At 41.9% G+C, this 18,228-nt stretch overlaps 2 protein-coding genes across 5 annotated transcripts; one reads left to right on the top strand and one right to left on the bottom strand.

Annotated features, from left to right (window-relative positions):
- Positions 1-1,820: 1,820 nt before the first annotated feature.
- Positions 1,821-5,343, bottom strand: klhl31 (kelch-like family member 31). Of its 4 annotated transcripts, none has more exons than XM_041858249.1 (4): positions 5,243-5,343; positions 4,812-4,874; positions 2,840-4,045; positions 1,821-2,689 (listed from the first exon to the last, which is right to left on the bottom strand). In XM_041858249.1, the coding sequence occupies exons 3-4, from the start codon at positions 4,012-4,014 to the stop codon at positions 1,957-1,959; spliced, it is 1,908 nt and encodes a 635-aa protein (XP_041714183.1). In that variant the 5' UTR covers positions 4,015-4,045; positions 4,812-4,874; positions 5,243-5,343; the 3' UTR covers positions 1,821-1,956. The 4 variants fall into 4 exon arrangements, with proteins under 4 accessions (XP_041714183.1, XP_041714184.1, XP_041714182.1 ...); XM_041858250.1 differs by having other exon boundaries at positions 2,840-4,042; XM_041858248.1 differs by lacking the exon at positions 4,812-4,874 and having other exon boundaries at positions 2,840-4,042; positions 5,243-5,338.
- A 626-nt stretch (positions 5,344-5,969) lies between these two features.
- On the top strand, positions 5,970-17,907 carry eloal (elongin A, like). The gene is made up of 11 exons (XM_041858245.1): positions 5,970-6,062; positions 7,315-7,371; positions 7,490-7,602; positions 7,694-8,738; positions 8,847-8,946; positions 9,198-9,359; positions 9,449-9,546; positions 9,989-10,169; positions 10,883-11,048; positions 16,525-16,631; positions 17,466-17,907. Exons 1-11 carry the CDS (start codon positions 5,988-5,990, stop codon positions 17,522-17,524), a joined length of 2,163 nt encoding a protein of 720 aa, XP_041714179.1. The 5' UTR covers positions 5,970-5,987; the 3' UTR covers positions 17,525-17,907.
- Positions 17,908-18,228: the final 321 nt, after the last annotated feature.

Raw genomic sequence — 18,228 nt, 5'->3', positions numbered from 1 at the left:
GATTTAGCTCACTCATTCAATTAGACTACTCCCTTGGTTCCATTGTACAGGGCAAACTAAAACAACTACTCAAGTACAGTTGATATACTGATTGATGAGGAGTAACTTTTTTTCTAGATGTTTTGCTGCCAAACGAAAGCAAAATGCTTCTGTGGCCTCGTATAAATATGAAAAAACTTACACCAAAGATCAAGTTTAAAATATGTTTGCATATATAATTTTAAAATGTAGCTTTGCATAAATAACAGAGGAAAAGACAAATTCAGACAATATTTATGTAGGATTTGTTTAATACTGGTGTATTGCTTTGAAAAGAGTATGGTGAGACTAATCAATTCAGCACCTGCAAGTGAGGGCATGTGTTGTGAAAATTAGAACCATCCACCTCTTAAATAAACAATTTCAGTTATTTCATACACAACTTTAAAAATTGTTAAATATAAGAATAAAACAAATCATGAGCTGTCAGGGAAATTACGAGGCACTGTTGCAGAGTGCCCACACCCTTAACAGCTCAGGCTAATAGCTTTTTACAAAATAAATATTACCACTGTCAAATACATTTTTGAACCCATTCAACCTTCATCATAACAACGTTCTCCCAACAGCTTCTTCTGAGTCAGGACAGTACATACAATTCACATGGCTGTACTGTGTAGTGTGTTAAATGCTCAAGAAAACGAACCATCAAGTAACCAGCAGCATCTACTCCTGGTAGGTATGATATCATTTCTTCATAATGTATTATTTCAGCAACAGAGAATGCTTAGTCATTCCTTTATCTTCTCCATTGACATCTGAAGTTTTTAAAGGACATTTCAAAAATGTTCTACTTAATATTTATGATCTCCAGCACCACAACAACATCAACATACTGGATGTGAAAATGGCGCGTTTCTATGTTTCGTAGTAAAAAAGATAGTGGAAGATCAGTGTTTCTAATGACATCATCAACCAATTAGTAGACAATTAGTAGGCAATTAGTATGCAATGCCTACTCATAATTGGTTAAAATCACATGATACAAACCAATGATGTCATTGGAAACATTTATCTTCCTCTATCTATTTTACTACAAAACATAGAAACACACCATCATGTACATATGCTGATGTTGGGGTGGTGCTGGAGATGAGGAATATGAGTTGACATTTTTTTTACATTTCCCTTTAAATGTTAATCACAGTTGTATACCTGTATATCACAGGAGGTTGGTGGCACCTTAATTGGGGAGAACGGGCTCGTGGTATTGGCTGGAGCGGATTAAGTGGAATGGTATCAAATACATTTTGTTTGATGCCATTCCATGGACTCTGTTCCGGCCATTATTATGAGCCGTCTTCCCCTCAGCAGCCTCCACTTCTGCATATGAGGATTAAAGTCAATGGTCGTCCATCATCATCATATGTCCAGTCGTTGATTATACTATATACAGTGTTTTTAGCTTTATGTCACTGGTAAATAATGATAGTGACATTATAACAAGGGTTCAAAATATAGGCATGTTTATGTGTATTGTACAAATAATGCAGTTACCATTAGCACATATACACCAAAAGTTTTAAAGAAGTTTAATATTGGGAATTACATCTGTGGTCTACAGAGAGTAGGGCTGATTCAACTATTATGGAAATGTTCCCTTGATAATAAAATATTTAAATTAGTCTCACAACACAAAACAACTTCCTGAATTCATGTCGCACATAACAGTTTTATGATTTGCCTTAATTTGGAAGAAATTCGTAATAAAACTTGAATAAACAATTTGAATATATCTGATTCAATTCCAAATTAGATGTATGCGTGAAATTTGTATGTTATCAGTTTTTTTTTTGTGAACTCAAGGAGGGATGATCCCTTTCTGCATAAAGGATTTTCTGAAATGGACTAGCTAGAGGATTTTTGGTCTTGCTTTAATTAGCAAGCAAACTACATCTTCAAACAAACTGCCAGATTCTATATGCTGACTGGCGCAGATGAAACTGAGCTGGCCCTGGACTCTCGTGTTTTCCGTGTTGGTATGGTAACGACACAGCATGAGATGCCAACTGTAGCCTCTGGCAACTCATCGTCCTCAGTCCATACATTGAGGTCAGGGTTATACACCTGGATGCATTTTTTGTACTTCTTCTCAACCTCATTCCAGCCTCCAAGGAGATAGATCTTATTATTCATGCTGACGATACCAGCAGTGCTCACTCCTGTGTTTAGCGGGGCAGAGTAGCTCCACTGTCCATTGTGAGGGTTGAAACACTCAACAGCTAAGACATCCACCCTCTCTCCACGACCACCCAGCTGGCTGCCACCAATCACGTAAGCCCGGTCTCCGACTGTAGCAGTGGAATGCCAGCCTCTAGGGGAGCTCAAACTGTTCTTATCCTGCCACATATCAGTGGAAGGGTTATAGCTGCACACAGCCCTGGAGTACGCGTTGTTGATGTAACCACCACTAACAAGGATCTTGCCATCAATGACGGAGCTGGCATGGCAGCACCGGGGGATCTCCATGGGGGCTTTCATCTGCCATTGGTTGGAGGAGGGCACGTAGCACTCCATTGAAGCTTGGCACCCATCAGAGTTACGACCTCCAATAGCGAACAAGAGGCCATTGAAGGTGTTGAGACTGAAGTGGGTGCGCTTCTGGATCATGTTGGTCAAATGAATCCATGTGTTGAATCGAGGATCATACCTAATGGACAAAGACATGTTATTAGATACAAATTATTAATTGAATGCACAGTACAATATCTTGTAATGGTCTGTGTAATATCGGCCATACTTTAAGAGCAGAAAGAATACATTTACAATAGAATAAGCTTATATAGAAACAAATGCTCACCTGCAGAAGTTGCTGACAGCATGTTTAGCCTGGTTCCTAGCATCATTCTGGTCTTCACCACCAGCAACATAAAGGAATCCATCCAGGACTGCCACACACTGATTGAAGCTCTTGGCTGGCATCTCTGTCAGCCTATTCCATACGTCGTCCTCATCCCTGTAGAGAACCTCTTTGCTGAGAGATTTTTCCGCCAAGGCCGGTCGTCCACCCACTGTCAGCATGACACGGAGGCCACCACGCACCTTTGTTCTGCGGGACTGCAGAATGTTCTGCTGGTAAGGCAACAGGTGGTAATTCATGGCATCCACCAGGAGACGATGGCACTCGGGGTCCTGCATCATTCTGGGCACACTCTGGACATGGTTGACCAGGTCCATGGCTGAGATGGTGCCGAAGCGGATGTTGGTCAGAAGATCTGGGGCGTATTTCAGTCTCTTTTCATCGAAGTCCAACCACTTCATTGCTATCTGGAAGGCTGTAATCTCAGAGGGCAATTGCAGGGAGTCATCACTGAGGAAGTCGTTGATCTGCTCGTAGGTGAGCTTCCGGAACTGCTCCATCTCAGAGAACTCAATAAAGTTCCCCCTCATGAACTTCTGGGCGGCCTCTTTGGTTTCTTTGAGGTCATAGGTGTCGGCGATGTTGGCCACGTACATGCAGTTCTCCACGCTGAGCTCCTGCATGAGGAAGTCGCTGCACATCTTCACCAGGGTGTTGATCTTCAACAACATGGCTGCTGCGATGGTGTTGCCAATGCTGTACAACGACAGGGTTAGTTTCCCTGAGTAGGCGTATGTGATGGCAGTGGCCAGGCCTGTGGGTGAAAGGTCATTGAGGTCAATCTTCGTGAGGGCGGAATCCTTCTTCAGGATATTCTGAATGTACTCACTGCAGGAGGCCATGACAACTTTGTGGACATCAAAGGATTTTGACTTGGTGGAGACAGTCAGGTCACAGAGGAAACTGTCCTGCCTCATGGTGCTAAGACCTTCCAGGAGGTTAGGAGCATAGACAGGGTCAGTGACTTCACTTGAGATGCAGGTGAAGCCGTTTCCTCCCTCCAACAAGGTGTTCAACCCGTTAATGTTTCTGATCGGGCTATCCTCGACCACTATGCTTACTTCACTGATATCTCCTTTGTTCTTTTTGGCATTCTTGTTCTTTTTGGGTGCCATGTCTGTAGCAGAGGGGCACAGCCCAGACCTACTGGAAAGAAAATAAGAATATGTCAGAGCAAGAGAGCAACCTGTTGATATGAACAATCACAACCACAACACCATATGGCAAGTGATACATTTATGACGAATCTGACGGATGTACAATGGACTGAAATATTGTCACACAAAATATTGTCAAATTCAAATGTGTAATATAGTGGGCTATAATCATTACAGCTTTATTTTTATTTGTGGTTATATGTAGGCCTGCTTTCGAAAATGTCAGTCCTGCATCTAGGCATGTTATATATGTTGCTGCTGCCATTTGACAATGTATGTTGTGGAATAATTGACAAAGTGGCTGAATAATGTGTGAATAAGTGGCAGTCGGAAGAAAACACAATCATTTGTGTACATTTATCCTGTCATTTTGAGATTTTGAAATTTGCAACCAAAGTTCAACACCTTAATGAAAATATAAACCGTTGTATTTTTTATTATTTTTTATTTACATTTGTAGACGATTGTGACAATGACATTACATTCCCTAACCACGTGAAGGCCTGTTCTATCTTACTTACATTTTTGACATTTATATTTGATAACAATTTAAAGCAATGTTGTTAGACATAATCAACGTAAACATGATTACTATAGACCACCAATCTTTTCCATCAAATAAGTTAAAACGACAGTATAGTAGGCCTATACCAGAATGACCCTATAGCGCAAGTCAGCGAGTCAACATTCCGCTCTCTGCATCTGTCGCGATTTATCAGTGCCATGTCCAGGAATAGCAACGCTGGATAGCTCACCCATGACGTTCCTTTTATAGACTTGTGTCAGGAGGACCTGGCCAAATGTCCTTCTAAAACGTTCTGAAGGTTTAAAAAAAAAGAAGGCCCAATGATCAACTAATCAATTAAATAATTCACGTTTCTAGAAATGATAAATGTAAAGAAACTGAAAGTTGAACGAAAAATCCAAAACATTATCCAAAAAGTCAGCAGATATATATTATAGCCTATAAAATAATAAGCCTATAGTAAAAACTTTCCTAGTTAATTTGAAATCTGATGGAAATAAACTGACAATACAACTATGGTGTCAAACTTACACATTAGGCTACTGTGCCAAAATCAAACCAAACATGCTAACAAACATTTAGGCAACTTTTTTCATTGACAGACAGACATAAAGACATTACAAACATAGGAATAATATGGCCTAAACGTGGCTTACTTACCAAAGAGATGAGAAGCCGGTGAAAAAAAGACTTGCACCTCCAGATAGTGTGCAGGAGAAACTGGCTATCCTCAACAGTGTCAGAAAAGCGGGGCAAACTCCTCCTCCGAGCATGCGAATAGAATTATTGCGCAATACGCGTGAGGGGAACACATACTGTATTATGAGTTTGAAGACCCTGAAGCCATACCCTTCACCAGGCAATCAGACACCCTAACAATACTAGTCTATTGACTTGAAATATGGTAGCTGGGATCACCCTGAATAACTTGTCATATAGCATAGGCAACATTCAAATCCATCTCTATGGCATGATTATCAGGGGTAGGGCCTAATTGTCAACCCAATTTAATACCTCGAATAGATGTCATGGTTATCTGGTGATTAATTCGACTAGTGATGAAGTTCAGATTGCATATGGAGAAAAAATATTATCATGAGGATGAAGATTTTCAGACAACCGTGATGTCTAATGTGTCTAATGGATGTGTAATTTGTGACATTAGGACCATATAATTTAATCGGCTCATTTGTATACAGAAGGTTTTTTGGGATTCATAATTGCTCTGATGTAGAGGGGTCTTTTACAGTGACATTGACATCTGCTCACGTTCACTAATTGATATTTATATAATTGGACATACCTCTTTAATAAAAACACTTTGACACCGCCCCTTATAAAATGTGACCATGGCGCAATAGAGCTTTTGGGTCTGCAGGTGAATGAATGGACGTGAGCCGCCGTGATGGACGCCGTTGATGTGTCGAAGAAGGTGTTGCAGTTAAAACTTCAGCTCAAAGAAACGACCGACTCAAAGAAGGTATTTTAGACGCACTAATAACAAGTGTAATTGCCTGTCGTTTTAAGCCGGTCCTTTATTGTACAATTACTCATTACCTGGACAGTAATAGGTTGCCACCAATGGTTCAAATTTGATAGCCCTCTCGCCTTCTCGACTGAATCACAATTATTGTACAGTAGGATAGTGATAGAAGCACTGAGGTTTACAAAATAAATAACGTGGCCTATTATATTTTAACATGTATATTCACTGTCTGCAGGTCTGCTCCCCCAAATCCATTCATGAAATGCTTGTTTTGTTTGACACTCATGTTTGAAAGAGTTTAACAACTTTAAAGTTGACATGGGGATCTCTTGTGACTGACTATATGCTGCTGAGGATGCTGCTGTGTCTGAGCATTTGTGCAACAACTTCATATTAGGGTAGGAGTGTGGGGGATCATGGCTAGAAGGGCTGCAGCTAATGTCAAAGTGTCGTCAAAAGTTGCCTGTTCAAGTCGCGTCGGATTGTTTTTGCATTTTAGCTAACCCCAACCCTTTTCCTAACCTTAACCTAATTCTCCTAACCTGCTACGTTAATTATCCTAACCTGCTACGAAATGTCACTTTTGACATAAGCTGCATCCTATCTAGTCAACCAGTGAGGAGTGGGGGAGAGTGTTGGGGGGGAATGGGATATGCTCTGGCGCTATAATTAACAACCCAGCCAGTTGCCCAACTTGTGGCTGCTGTCTGTCAATTCGGCACGGAGTTGCTTAAACACTTACTGGAATAGTTTTGTTTGAGATAATTATGAATACAGATGAAATGCTCACCACCTGTCATGTGAAGACCTTGTTTCAGGTGTGTGTGTCTTGTGTTTCTGGGCTGCACACATGCAGTATCCTACGTGGGCAGCCACATTTTAAAGAGGAACAGGAGCTCTAGCAGTAAACTTGAGGTGCGGGTACTCTGCTCTGGTGAGCTCCTGCCCAAGTCAAGCATTGCTTTCTAATGAACTGAAACAAGGATTATCATATTGGGCATATCTTTCCATTTTCCAGTTTCAGCTTTCATACACATTTATTTTAAATTACCTTTGTCATACAAACTCTGCCTGATCCCCATGGTAGTTATTCATGATAAACATTAATGTTGGCCATTCTAATCGTGCAAGGACAGTTTGTGTACCGATGTTTGGAAAAGGGAACTATATTTTGCATTCTAATGTAAACTGAAGGTTTATACCATATACAGTCTGGTTTATTCATAGCCATCTGTTTATTTTACAGGTCCTGAAAATCTTAAAGAAACTACAGGAGTTGGATATAACCCTAGGCATTCTTGCAGTAAGGCAATCCTATACTTAACATTTTTGTAATAATTATATATATCTCATGACGAGTTGTGGATTGCATGCACCAATTTGTACTCAATTGAATGTATGTTTGTCTTAATTCTGATTAGGAGACCGGAATCGGCAAAGCTGTAAACTCTTTGCGCAAGCATGGGGATGCAGGAGAAGTCGTCAGGCTATTGGTCAGTCACTGGAAGAAATTGGTTCCAAAAGAAACCTTGAGGTATTGTACTTAACACATTTGCTTTGGAATAATTTGTATGATGATTGTCCAGTGTTCATTACTAACGTGTTTGAATTTCTCCCTCATTCAGCCATACAGAGAAGGATGATGCTTCGCAGAGCAAGCTTTTGGTAACTGAAGCGGAGATTCAAAACTGTTCAAAGGAGGCGTGCTCAAAAATAGAGGACCAAAGTAAAAATGCTTCAAAAGATGAGTGTTTAAAAACTGATGAGGAAAACCAAGATGGGCCTACTTCAAAAGAAGAGCATTTGAAAAGGGACGAGAATCAAGAAAATGTAAAAGATGAGCATTTGAAAACTGAAGACAAAAACCAAGGTACTGCAGAGAAGGCTCATTTACAGGAAGTAGATGGAGACTCAAATGAATTGAAGAAGGATCATTTTAAAAGTGAGAAGGAAAACAAGAATACTTTGAAGAAGGACAATTCCAAGGATGAGTCGAAAAAACACAAGGGGAAACGAGAGGGTTTAATGGTTTCTGAAAAAAATCATCATTGGAGTAGAAATTCTGAAGATGACAATGTTGTGCTTGGAAGCACAACATCTAAGAGCAGCCACAAGAAAGCCAAGTCGATTTCCAGGGAAGAATCTAAAAACAATTCAGATAACGGGGGGAAATGTGGGACGTGGAAAGAGTCCAATAGAAAAACACTGCAGTGTCCAAAACCATCCAGCGATGAGTCTTCAAAATCTAAACCTGATAGAAAAGGGACAGTTATTGACAAATCCAATGACCAAGACAACAAAAAAGCTAAAAAAGTGAGTGACTCCTTAGGTTGTAATGGAGAGAGGCCGAAACCAAGTGAAAGAAAGCAAGTCTACCATGAAGACAAAAAAAAGACTGTACATGAGGGAAAAGCGAAGACTAAAGAGAAAATGGCGACGATTATTGAGGACAAGCCGAATGAGAATGAGGTTGAGGTGCCCTCCATGTCTTTTGAGTCTTTCTTAAGCTATGACATCAACACACCTAAGAGGAAGAAAACATCTGACAGTAAAAGAACTCCAAAGAAATTCAAGACTGTTGAAAAAGAAGTAAAGGTTGTGAAGACACCCAGCACGAAATCCAATAAGCAGTTACCTGCGGCGACTGCAGATCTTTCACCCCCTAAAAAGGTACATTTGGCATGGAGCTTTAATGCATTACAAATGTTTCATAAAAATGTTTTGTGCTGACATTCTGACTCAACAATGTCACATTGATCAAGGACATCCTTTTTTAAGGCTATGAAGGGGTCTGTGATGGACTTGCTTAATATTCCATTGCCCACATTTCTACCTGAATATGACGAGCTCTCCAACTTCAACTACTACGACAGGAAAAGTGAGTTTCAAATGTGGTGTTTTTTCCCCCAAGGGTTTGTTGTAGATTGTAAGTTTGCACAGCTTGCTCAATGTAACTCCACTGAACACGTAGTTGTGTGTCATGACTTTAATTTGAGTTAATCTTGCTGTGTAAAATGCAGGGCTCCCTGCAGGGCTCCCTTGTTAGAGACATTGGTCTCAATGGGACTCCCTGTTGAATAATCAAAAATAAAGTGTATTTGCTGGGTTTTATACTTTAATTTGTTTCAGTGGAAGACAAGTCTAAAGTCTCTGTCTCTGAGGGTCCGGTCTTCACTGGTCAAAGACTCAACCGGAAGATGCAGGTCTATTCTGGTGCCAAGTCTGCCTTTCTCCCAACCATGATGTCTTTGTACCAGCAATGTATCCGGGCACTGCAGAACAACATTGACTGTGAGTATGGCCCAGGCAGAGAACCTCAACACTCACACACAGGCAGTCCTTTGGACGGAGAGAACGTTAACGCTCTGATCTTTCCTTAGTGCTCTATGAGATCGGAGGGGTCCCATTTGAAATCCTTGAGCCAGTACTAGAGCGCTGTACACCTGATCAGCTGCTTCGTATTGAAGAGTGCAACCCGGTAAGAATCCCAGTCTTGAGTTGATTTTGAGGAGGCCTGATTTAAGTGTTGTGCCTGCAAGGGTTAATGCTGGAAAGACCTCCCATCACCTAACTTGACCCCTTATTTTGACTGATCAGCCAATAGATGGGTTGGTTGTTCAGCAACAAAACTGACGCGCATAATGACCACTTGTTGTCTCCTACATCGGTACAGTTGTTGGTTAGCTAGCGAATTTTTGTGAAATTAGCATAGACATGACAGTCAACACAAAACAAGACATGGTATCAAGAACAAGATAAAGCTAGCTGAAACGAGCCACCTACGATTCCCCACATGGCAGCTTCTTCTCATTGTTGCTAGCTATCTGGCCACCCAGAATCACAACAAGACTTCTGCCCCATTGAATCGTGCACATCATTTTCATGATGTTGTCAGCTAAACAGTCTATGCTCTCTGACAGATGTATGTTGGATTGACTGATCACTTATGGGAGAAGCACTGTCAGCGGGACTTTAGGAATGCCCAGCTGGAGGAATACGAGTCCTGGCGAGAGATGCACATGAGGCTATCTGAGGAAAGAGAGAGGAAGCTCCAAAGACTGACAAAAACCATAGTCTCTGCTCATTCAGGAAAACCCAAAGGTGTGTGTCAAGCTGCTATTCCATCACGTTTTTGTTGATTTGTATCGCTTCACATCATTCACAGGAAATCCTTAACATTCAAGTTCTTGGACAGGTCAAAAAGTAACCATAGATGTCTTTCCAATCAGCCATTGGATAGTGCTCATGCTCAGTTGACGTTAAGTTGTTATGCTTCTGTTTGAACTGAGATCGTCCTCTTTACAAACTCCAGTCTCTGGTTGAAAGGGACTGGGCAACAGTTGGACCAGTTGTTTTGAAGTGATCTCCTAAATGCTGGCCAGGCACTGGGTTAACGTAGACCCTGACCATCTGAGGCTATGAATAGATCTGAAGTGAGACTGGCTACGGGGTTAAATTAAACCTTGTCAATTTGTCATGGCCTCGGCTGGCCTTTTTATGTAGAATTTGAGAGGTTCCAAAAGCCTTTCCCATCACTGACTGGGGTTCTGTAAAATCCCAATCTCCCCATTTCTAACAGTAAACTAAATGCTATAGTGCAATTATCCCTTAAAATGTGAAAAAATATATACTTACATTATGTTCTTCGAATTATTAGGTCAAACAGCTATTTGGTTTAAATCTCTCCAACCATATCATCTAAACTCACACAGTTGGCATATTTACTTACTGTAGGTATTTTCACTAATACTAGTTGTTTTGGAATAAGAATGTGTCTTCTAAAAGTGAGTTTTTCCTGTTTCTCACACTCCTAGGCCGGCAGGTGAAAATGGCGTTTATTAACTCTGTTGCCAAGCCGCCTAGAAATGTGAGAATCCAGCAAGAGATCCATGGAACTGCTAGACATCCACGAATCCAGCAGGAGAACAATGGAACTACTACTGGTGCTGTACTGCCGCCTCACCCACTGGACAGGCCCAGGTCTGTTCCCACCATCCTGTCATTAATTCCCATATTGATCATGGTGGCAAAGATACCTACTTACCAAATACATATATATATATATACATACATACACACACAGTGAGGGAAAAAAGTATTTGATCCCCTGCTGATTTTGTACGTTTGCCCACTGACAAAGACATGATCAGTCTATAATTTTAATGGTAGGTTTATTTGAACAGTGAGAGACAGAATAACAACAACAAAATCCAGAAAAAATGCATGTCAAAAAGTTATAAATTGATTTGCATTTTAATGCGGGAAATAGGTATTTGACCCCTCTGCAAAACATGACTTAGTACTTGGTGGCAAAACCCTTGTTGGCAATCAGAGATCAGACGTTTATTGTAGTTGGCCACCAGGTTTGCACACATCTCAGGAGGGATTTTGTCCCACTTCTCTTTGCAGATCTTCTCCAAGTCATTAAGGTTTTGAGGCTGACGTTTGGCAACTCGAACCTTCAGCTCCCTCCACAGATTTTCTATGGGATTAAGGTCTGGAGACTGGCTAGGCCACTCCAGGACCTTAATGTGCTTCTTCTTGAGCCACTCCTTTGTTGCCTTGGCCGTGTGTTTTGGGTCATTGTCATGCTGGAATACCCATCCACGACCCATTTTCAATGCCCTGGCTGAGGGAAGGAGGTTCTCACCCAAGATTTGATGGTACATGGCCCCGTCCATCGTCCCTTTGATGCGGTGAAGTTGTCCTGTCCCCTTAGCAGAAAAACACTCCCAAAGCATAATGTTTCCACCTCCATGTTTGACGGTGGGGATGGTGTTCTTGGGGTCATAGGCAGCATTCCTCCTCCTCCAAACACCGCGAGTTGAGTTGATGCCAAAGAGCTCGATTTTGGTCTCATCTGACCACAACACTTTCACCCAGTTTTCCTCTGAATCATTCAGATGTTCATTGGCAAACTTCAGATGGACCTGTATATGTGCTTTCTTGAGCAGGGGGACCTTGCGGGCGCTGCAGGATTTCAGTCCTTCACGGCGAAGTGTGTTACCAATTGTTTTCATGGTGACTATGGTCCCAGCTGCCTTGAGATCATTGCCAAGATCCTCCCGTGTAGTTCTGGGCTGATTCCTCACCGTTCTCATGATCATTGCAACTCCACGAGGTGAGATCTTGCATGGAGCCCCAGGCCGAGGGAGATTGACAGTTCTTTTGTGTTTCTTCCATTTGCGAATAATCGCACCAACTGTTGTCACCTTCTCACCAAGCTGCTTGGCGATGGTCTTGTAGCCCATTCCAGCCTTGTGTAGGTCTACAATCTTGTCCCTGACATCCTTGGAGAGCTCTTTGGTCTTGGCCATGGTGGAGAGTTTGGAATCTGATTGATTGATTGCTTCTGTGGACAGGTGTCTTTTATACAGGTAACAAACTGAGATTAGGAGCACTCCCTTTAAGAGTGTGCTCCTAATCTCAGCTCGTTACCTGTATGAAAGACTCCTGGGAGCCAGAAATCTTTCTGATTGAGAGGGGGTCAAATACTTATTTCCCTCATTAAAATGCAAATCAATTTATAACATTTTTGACATGTGTTTTTCTGGATTTTTTTGTTGTTATTCTGTCTCTCACTGTTCAAATAAACCTACCATTAACATTATAGACTGATAATGTCTTTGTCAGTGGACAAATGTACAAAACCAGCAGGGGATCATACTTTTTTCCATCACTGTATATATATATATATATACATATACATATACATACACACAATACCAGTCAAAAGTTTGGACACACCTACTCATTCCAGCATTTTTATTTTATTTGTATTATTTTCTACATTGTAGAATAATAGTGAAGACATCAAAACTATGAAATAACACATGGAATCATGTAGTAACCAAAAAAGTGTTAAACAAATCAAAATATATATTCTGATTCTTCAAATAGCAACCCTTCGCCTTGATGACAGCTTTGCACATGCTTGGCATTCTCTCAACCAGCTTCATGAGGTAGTCACCAGGAATGCATTCAAATTAACAGGTGTGGCTTGTTAAAAGTTAATTTGTGGAATTTCTTTCCTCCTTAATGCGTTTGAGCCAATCAGTTGTGTTGTGACAAGGTGGGGGGATATACAGAAGAGAGCCCTATTTAGTAAAAGACCAAGTCCATATTATGGCAAGAACAGCTCAAATAAGCAAAGAAACGACAGTCCATTACTTGGTCTTTAACTAAATAGGTATTTTTACATGAAGGTCAGTCAATACGGAAAATTTCAAGAACTTTGAAAGTTTCTTCAAGTGCAGTCTCAAACCATCAAGCGCTATGATGAAACTGGCTCTCATGAGGACCGATATGTTAATTAGAGTTACCAGCCTCAGAAATTGCAGCCCAAATAAATGCTTCACAGAGTGCAAGTAACAGACACATCTCAACATCAACTGTTCAGAGGAGACTGCGTGAATCAGGCCTTCATGGTCGAATTGCTGCAAAGAAACCACTACTAAAGGACACCAATAAGAGACTTGCTTGGGCCAAGAAACACGAGCAATGGACATTAGACCGGTGGGAATTTGGTCTGGAGTCCAAATTGGAGATTTCTGGTTCCAACCGCCGTGTCTTTGTGAGATGCGGTGTAGGTGAACGGATGATCTCTGCATTTGTATTTCCCACCGTAAAGCATGGAGGAGGTGTTATGGTGTGGGGTGCTCTGCTGGTGACCCTGTCTGTGATTGATTGATTTAGAATTCAAGGCACACTTAACAATCATGGCTACCACAGCATTCTACAGTGATACGCCATCCTATCTGGTTTGGGCTTAGTGGGACATCATTTGTTTTTCATCAGGACAATGACCCAACACACCTCCAGGCTGTGTAAGGGCTATTTTACCAAGGAGAGTGATGGAGTGCTGCATCAGATGACCTGGCCTCCACAAGCCCCCGACCTCAACCCAATTAATATGGTTTGGGATGAGTCGGACCGCAGAGTGAAGGAAAAGCAGCCAACAAGTGCTCAGCATATGTGGGAACTCCTTCAAGACTGTTGGAAAAGCATTCCATGTGAAGCTGGTTGAGAGAGTGTGCAAAGCTGTCATAAAGGGTGGCTATTTGAAGAATCTCAAATATAAAATATGTTTTGATTTAAGACCTTTTTAGTTACTACATGATTTCATAGTTTGGATGTCTTCACTAAAAAAATGAATGAGTAGGTGTGTCCAAACTTTTGACTGGTTTGTTTATTTATATATACATACATACTCACCAAAAAAAAAGTCCTCTCACTGTCAACTGTTTATTTTCAGCAAACTTAACGTGTAAATATGTGTATGAACATAACAAGATTCAACAACTGAGACACAAACTGAACAAGTTCCACAGACATGTGACTAACAGAAATTGAATAATTTGTCCCTGAACAAAGGGGGGGTCAAAAGCAACAGTCAGTATCTGGTGTGGCCACCAGCTGCATTAAGTACTGCAGTGCAGCTCCTCCTGATGGACTGCACCAGATTTGCCAGTTCTTGCTGTGAGATGTTACCCCACACTTCAACCAAGGCACCGGCAAGTTCCCGGATATTTCTGGGGGGAATGGCCCTAGCCCTCACCCTCCGATCCAACAGGTCCCGGACGTGCTCAATGGGATTGAGATCCGGGCTCTTTGCTGGCCATGGCAGAACACTGACATTCCTGTCTTGCAGGAAATCACGTACAGAACGAGCAGTATGGCTGGTGGCGTTGTCATGCTGGAGGGTCATGTAGGATGAGCCTGCAGGAAGGGTGCCACATGAGGGAGGAGGATGTCTTCCCTGTAACGCACAGCGTTGAGATTGCCTGCAATGACTACAAGCTCAGTCCGATGACGCTGTGACACCGCCCCAGACCATGACGGACCCTCCACCTCCAACTCGATCCCACTCCAGAGTACATGCCTCGGTGTAACGCTCATTCCTTCGACGATAAACGCGAATCCGACCATCACCCCTGGTGAGACAAAACCGCGACTCGTCAGTGAAGAGTACTTTTTGCCAGTCCTGTCTGGTCCAGCGATGGTGGGTTTGTGCCCATAGGCGACGTTGTTGTCGGTGATGTCTGGTGAGGACCTGCCTTACAACAGGCCTACAAGCCCTCAGTCCAGCCTATTGCGGACAGTCTGAGCACTGATGGAGGGATTGTGCGTTCCTGGTGTAACTTGGCAAGTTGTTGCCATCCTGTACCTGTCCCACAGGTGTGATGATCGGATGTACCGATGCTGTGCAGGTGTTACATGTGGTCTGCCACTGCGAGGACGATCAGCTGTCCGTCCTGTCTCCCTGTAGCGCTGTCTTAGGCATCTCACAGTACGGCCATTGTATTTTATTTCCCTGGCCACATCTGCAGTCCTCATGCCTCCTTGCAGCATGCCTAAGGCACGTTCACGCAGATGAGCAGGGACCCTGGGCATCTTTTCTTTTGGTGTTTTTCAGAGTCCGTAGAAAGGCCTCTAGTGTCATAACTGACCTTAATTGCCTACCGTCTGTAAGCTGTTAGTGTCTTAACGACCGTTCCGTTCAGGTGCATGTTCATTCATTGTGCATAGTTCATTGAACAAGCATGGGAAACCGTGTTTAAACCCTTTACAATGAAGATCTGTGAAGTTATTTGGATTTTTACGAATTATCTTTGAAAGCAGGGTCCTGAAAAAGGGACGTTTCTTTTTTTGCTGAGTTTATATGCCAGAAAATACCTTATTCTTGCTCTGTTTGACAATCCTACATCTTAATATGGAGTTGCTATCCTTAGAATAATTCATAATTTTAACTAAAGTTATTCATTTTTCAGTCAATGGCTTGATAAACTAATTTTTCAAATATAATTTCATAAGATGGGTAACTCAATTTTGAGCCTAATGTATTCCCTAGAATAGAGGATCTAGTTCTGCTACATAACGCATGGTTGACATTCTACTAAACTGTTTACTCATGTCATTGTACTTTCATTGTAGCTCAAAATTGCCTGACCACTGACAGCGTTTTGTTCCTGTGGTCTACGCACTACTCCCCCAAATGAAAATAACCAGCAACGGTTGCTAAGCAGAGCCATAACCTGGCTTTTAGAGATTGTGATAGTGCTAGATGAAATACCTTTTGCGTGAGGTTAGGCGAGAGTAGAGACCAGAGGAAAGTGCTGGATAAACTGGTTTCGTTCTGCTTGTCTTCGGTTAGATGTCCACTGCTGGTGTGTACATAGTCCCTGCTCTGCCTTGACTCTGCCATCTGTAGCATGGTTTATTTAGATGTTTCTGGTGGTGCTTTTGAACTGTTGCTATTTAAACCTGTTTTAAAAACCGGACTTGTTCAAAATCCAAAAACATGTTGAGTGTTAATCCTTTACTTGTCTGTGCGTGTGTGGTTTACAGTTTCACTAACAGTGTGTTGATATGAAATCATTTTGGGGTGTGTACGATTGGGATGTAACCGTTAGAGCGTGGCATCTACATTAACACTATGTACTGCCCCTCTCCTTAGTGTCAAGGCCCAGGAAAACAGAGCCAGACCCTGTTATGTTGAGCCCCCTAAACCTAGCACCACTGTCTCTGGGACCAGCCAAGCACAAGACTCCCGCAAAAAAACACGTGAGTAGAATCATTTGGCACCTAATGGGTTAACGTTACATCACTACTGATTTCATGAATAGTGTAATTGTAATGACATTTAATTGTAACTTTTTACTCCAGGGACTGATGCTTTTGGCTAATGGTAATAATATACGTGGATTAAATTGTACTGCTTCCATTTTGTGCATGCAGCTGTCATAGGCCAGCAACTTGTAGTAGAAGTGGATGCGTGTGCCTTATTACAGGATGACATTTAAACCAGCAGGTGTTAAAGGCAGGCATTCCCACAATGGAGTTAGTGAGTTTGACTGTTGGATTAAATCACGTTTTTACTTCCTACAAATACTCTGCTAAATTACTCTGTAGGAGTAGAAATGGTCTGTTCACAATGGCTATATTACATGGATTTGATTTCCTTGAAATATGCCAGCATCTTTCATTCAATTCAGAAATGAGTTATTTGTCCTACAAAGGCTTGGTTTATTCAACTGTTTACTGTTTTAAGAACCAAACAGAGCAAAATGAGTTTCTATTGGACAAATTCAGGTAGGTCCCTCCCCGTTCTGTTTGCTTCAGTTTAAGAAACGCTTTTCAACAGAATCGGCGTAATGAATATACCCCAGGCCAATGGTATACTGAAGGTGTACTTGTGAAGATCAAATATAGAATTAAACATCAGTCTGGCCATTCATAATCCTAGACCGGTCAAATTAGCCTGTGGAACCAGCTTGATCACGGTGTTAACCATTCTGTTTTTACTGTGAAATACAATGGTGAACGCAGAGATGAGGCTTGTTACACCAGGCTATGGTCAAGTTGCTAACGTTCTACTTTTTTTTTTTTTCTCTTGAGGGGTGGCACCTATGATGGCAAAGTCTCTGAAGGCCTTTAAAACGATGGGGCGCAGATGAAGGCCCTAAGAGGATGGACTGCTGGAAACTGTTGTGGATAAAGGTGCATTCATTCCACTTCATGCATTCATTCCACTACTCTTCATTCCAGGCCGAATGTCCACTCATGGCCTACTTTACTTTTTGAGACAATTGGATCTGTCACTATACACTGAGTATACACAACATTAAGGACACCTGCTGTTTCCATGACAGACTGAACAGGTGAATCCAAGTGAAAACTGTGATCCCTTATTGATGTCACTTGTTAAATTCACTTCAGAGTAGATGAAGGGGAGGAGACAAATTAAAGAAGGATTATTAAGCCTAGAGACAATTGAGACATGGTTTGTGTGCCATTCAGAGGGTGAATGGGCAAGTCAAAATGTTTGCCTTTGAACGGGGTATGGTAGTAGGTGCCAGTTTGAGTGAATCAAGAACTGCAACGCTGCTGGGTTTTTCACGCCGGACAGTTTTCCGTGTGTATCAAGAATGGTACACCACCCAAAGGACATCCAGCCAACCTGGCACAACTGTGGGAAGCATTGGAGTCAACATAGGCCAGCATCCCTGTGGAACGCTTTCGACACCTTGTAGAGTCCATGCCCCGACGAATTAAGGCTGTTCTGAGGGCAAAAGGGGGGAGGGGGGTGCACAACTCAATATTAGGAAGGTGTTCTTAATGTTTTGTGTACTCAGTGTAGCTATTGGGCCGTCTTTTGTAT

This window comes from Coregonus clupeaformis, chromosome 31 (assembly GCF_020615455.1).
Source record: "Coregonus clupeaformis isolate EN_2021a chromosome 31, ASM2061545v1, whole genome shotgun sequence".
In the NCBI taxonomy this organism is placed as follows: Eukaryota; Metazoa; Chordata; class Actinopteri; order Salmoniformes; family Salmonidae; genus Coregonus; species Coregonus clupeaformis.
This window is presented reverse-complemented; position numbering and strand designations above follow the sequence as displayed.

Coding starts and splice junctions, on each gene's coding strand:
- klhl31 (XM_041858249.1), bottom strand. CDS start 4,014: ATGGCACCCAAAAAGAACAAGAATGCCAAAAAGAACAAAGGAGATATC. Junction 2,690..2,839: donor GCTGTCAGCAACTTCTGCAG/GTGAGCATTTGT, acceptor TTTGTCCATTAG/GTATGATCCTCGATTCAACA.
- eloal (XM_041858245.1), top strand. CDS start 5,988: ATGGACGCCGTTGATGTGTCGAAGAAGGTGTTGCAGTTAAAACTTCAG. Junction 7,372..7,489: donor TAACCCTAGGCATTCTTGCA/GTAAGGCAATCC, acceptor AATTCTGATTAG/GAGACCGGAATCGGCAAAGC. Junction 9,360..9,448: donor ACTGCAGAACAACATTGACT/GTGAGTATGGCC, acceptor ATCTTTCCTTAG/TGCTCTATGAGATCGGAGGG.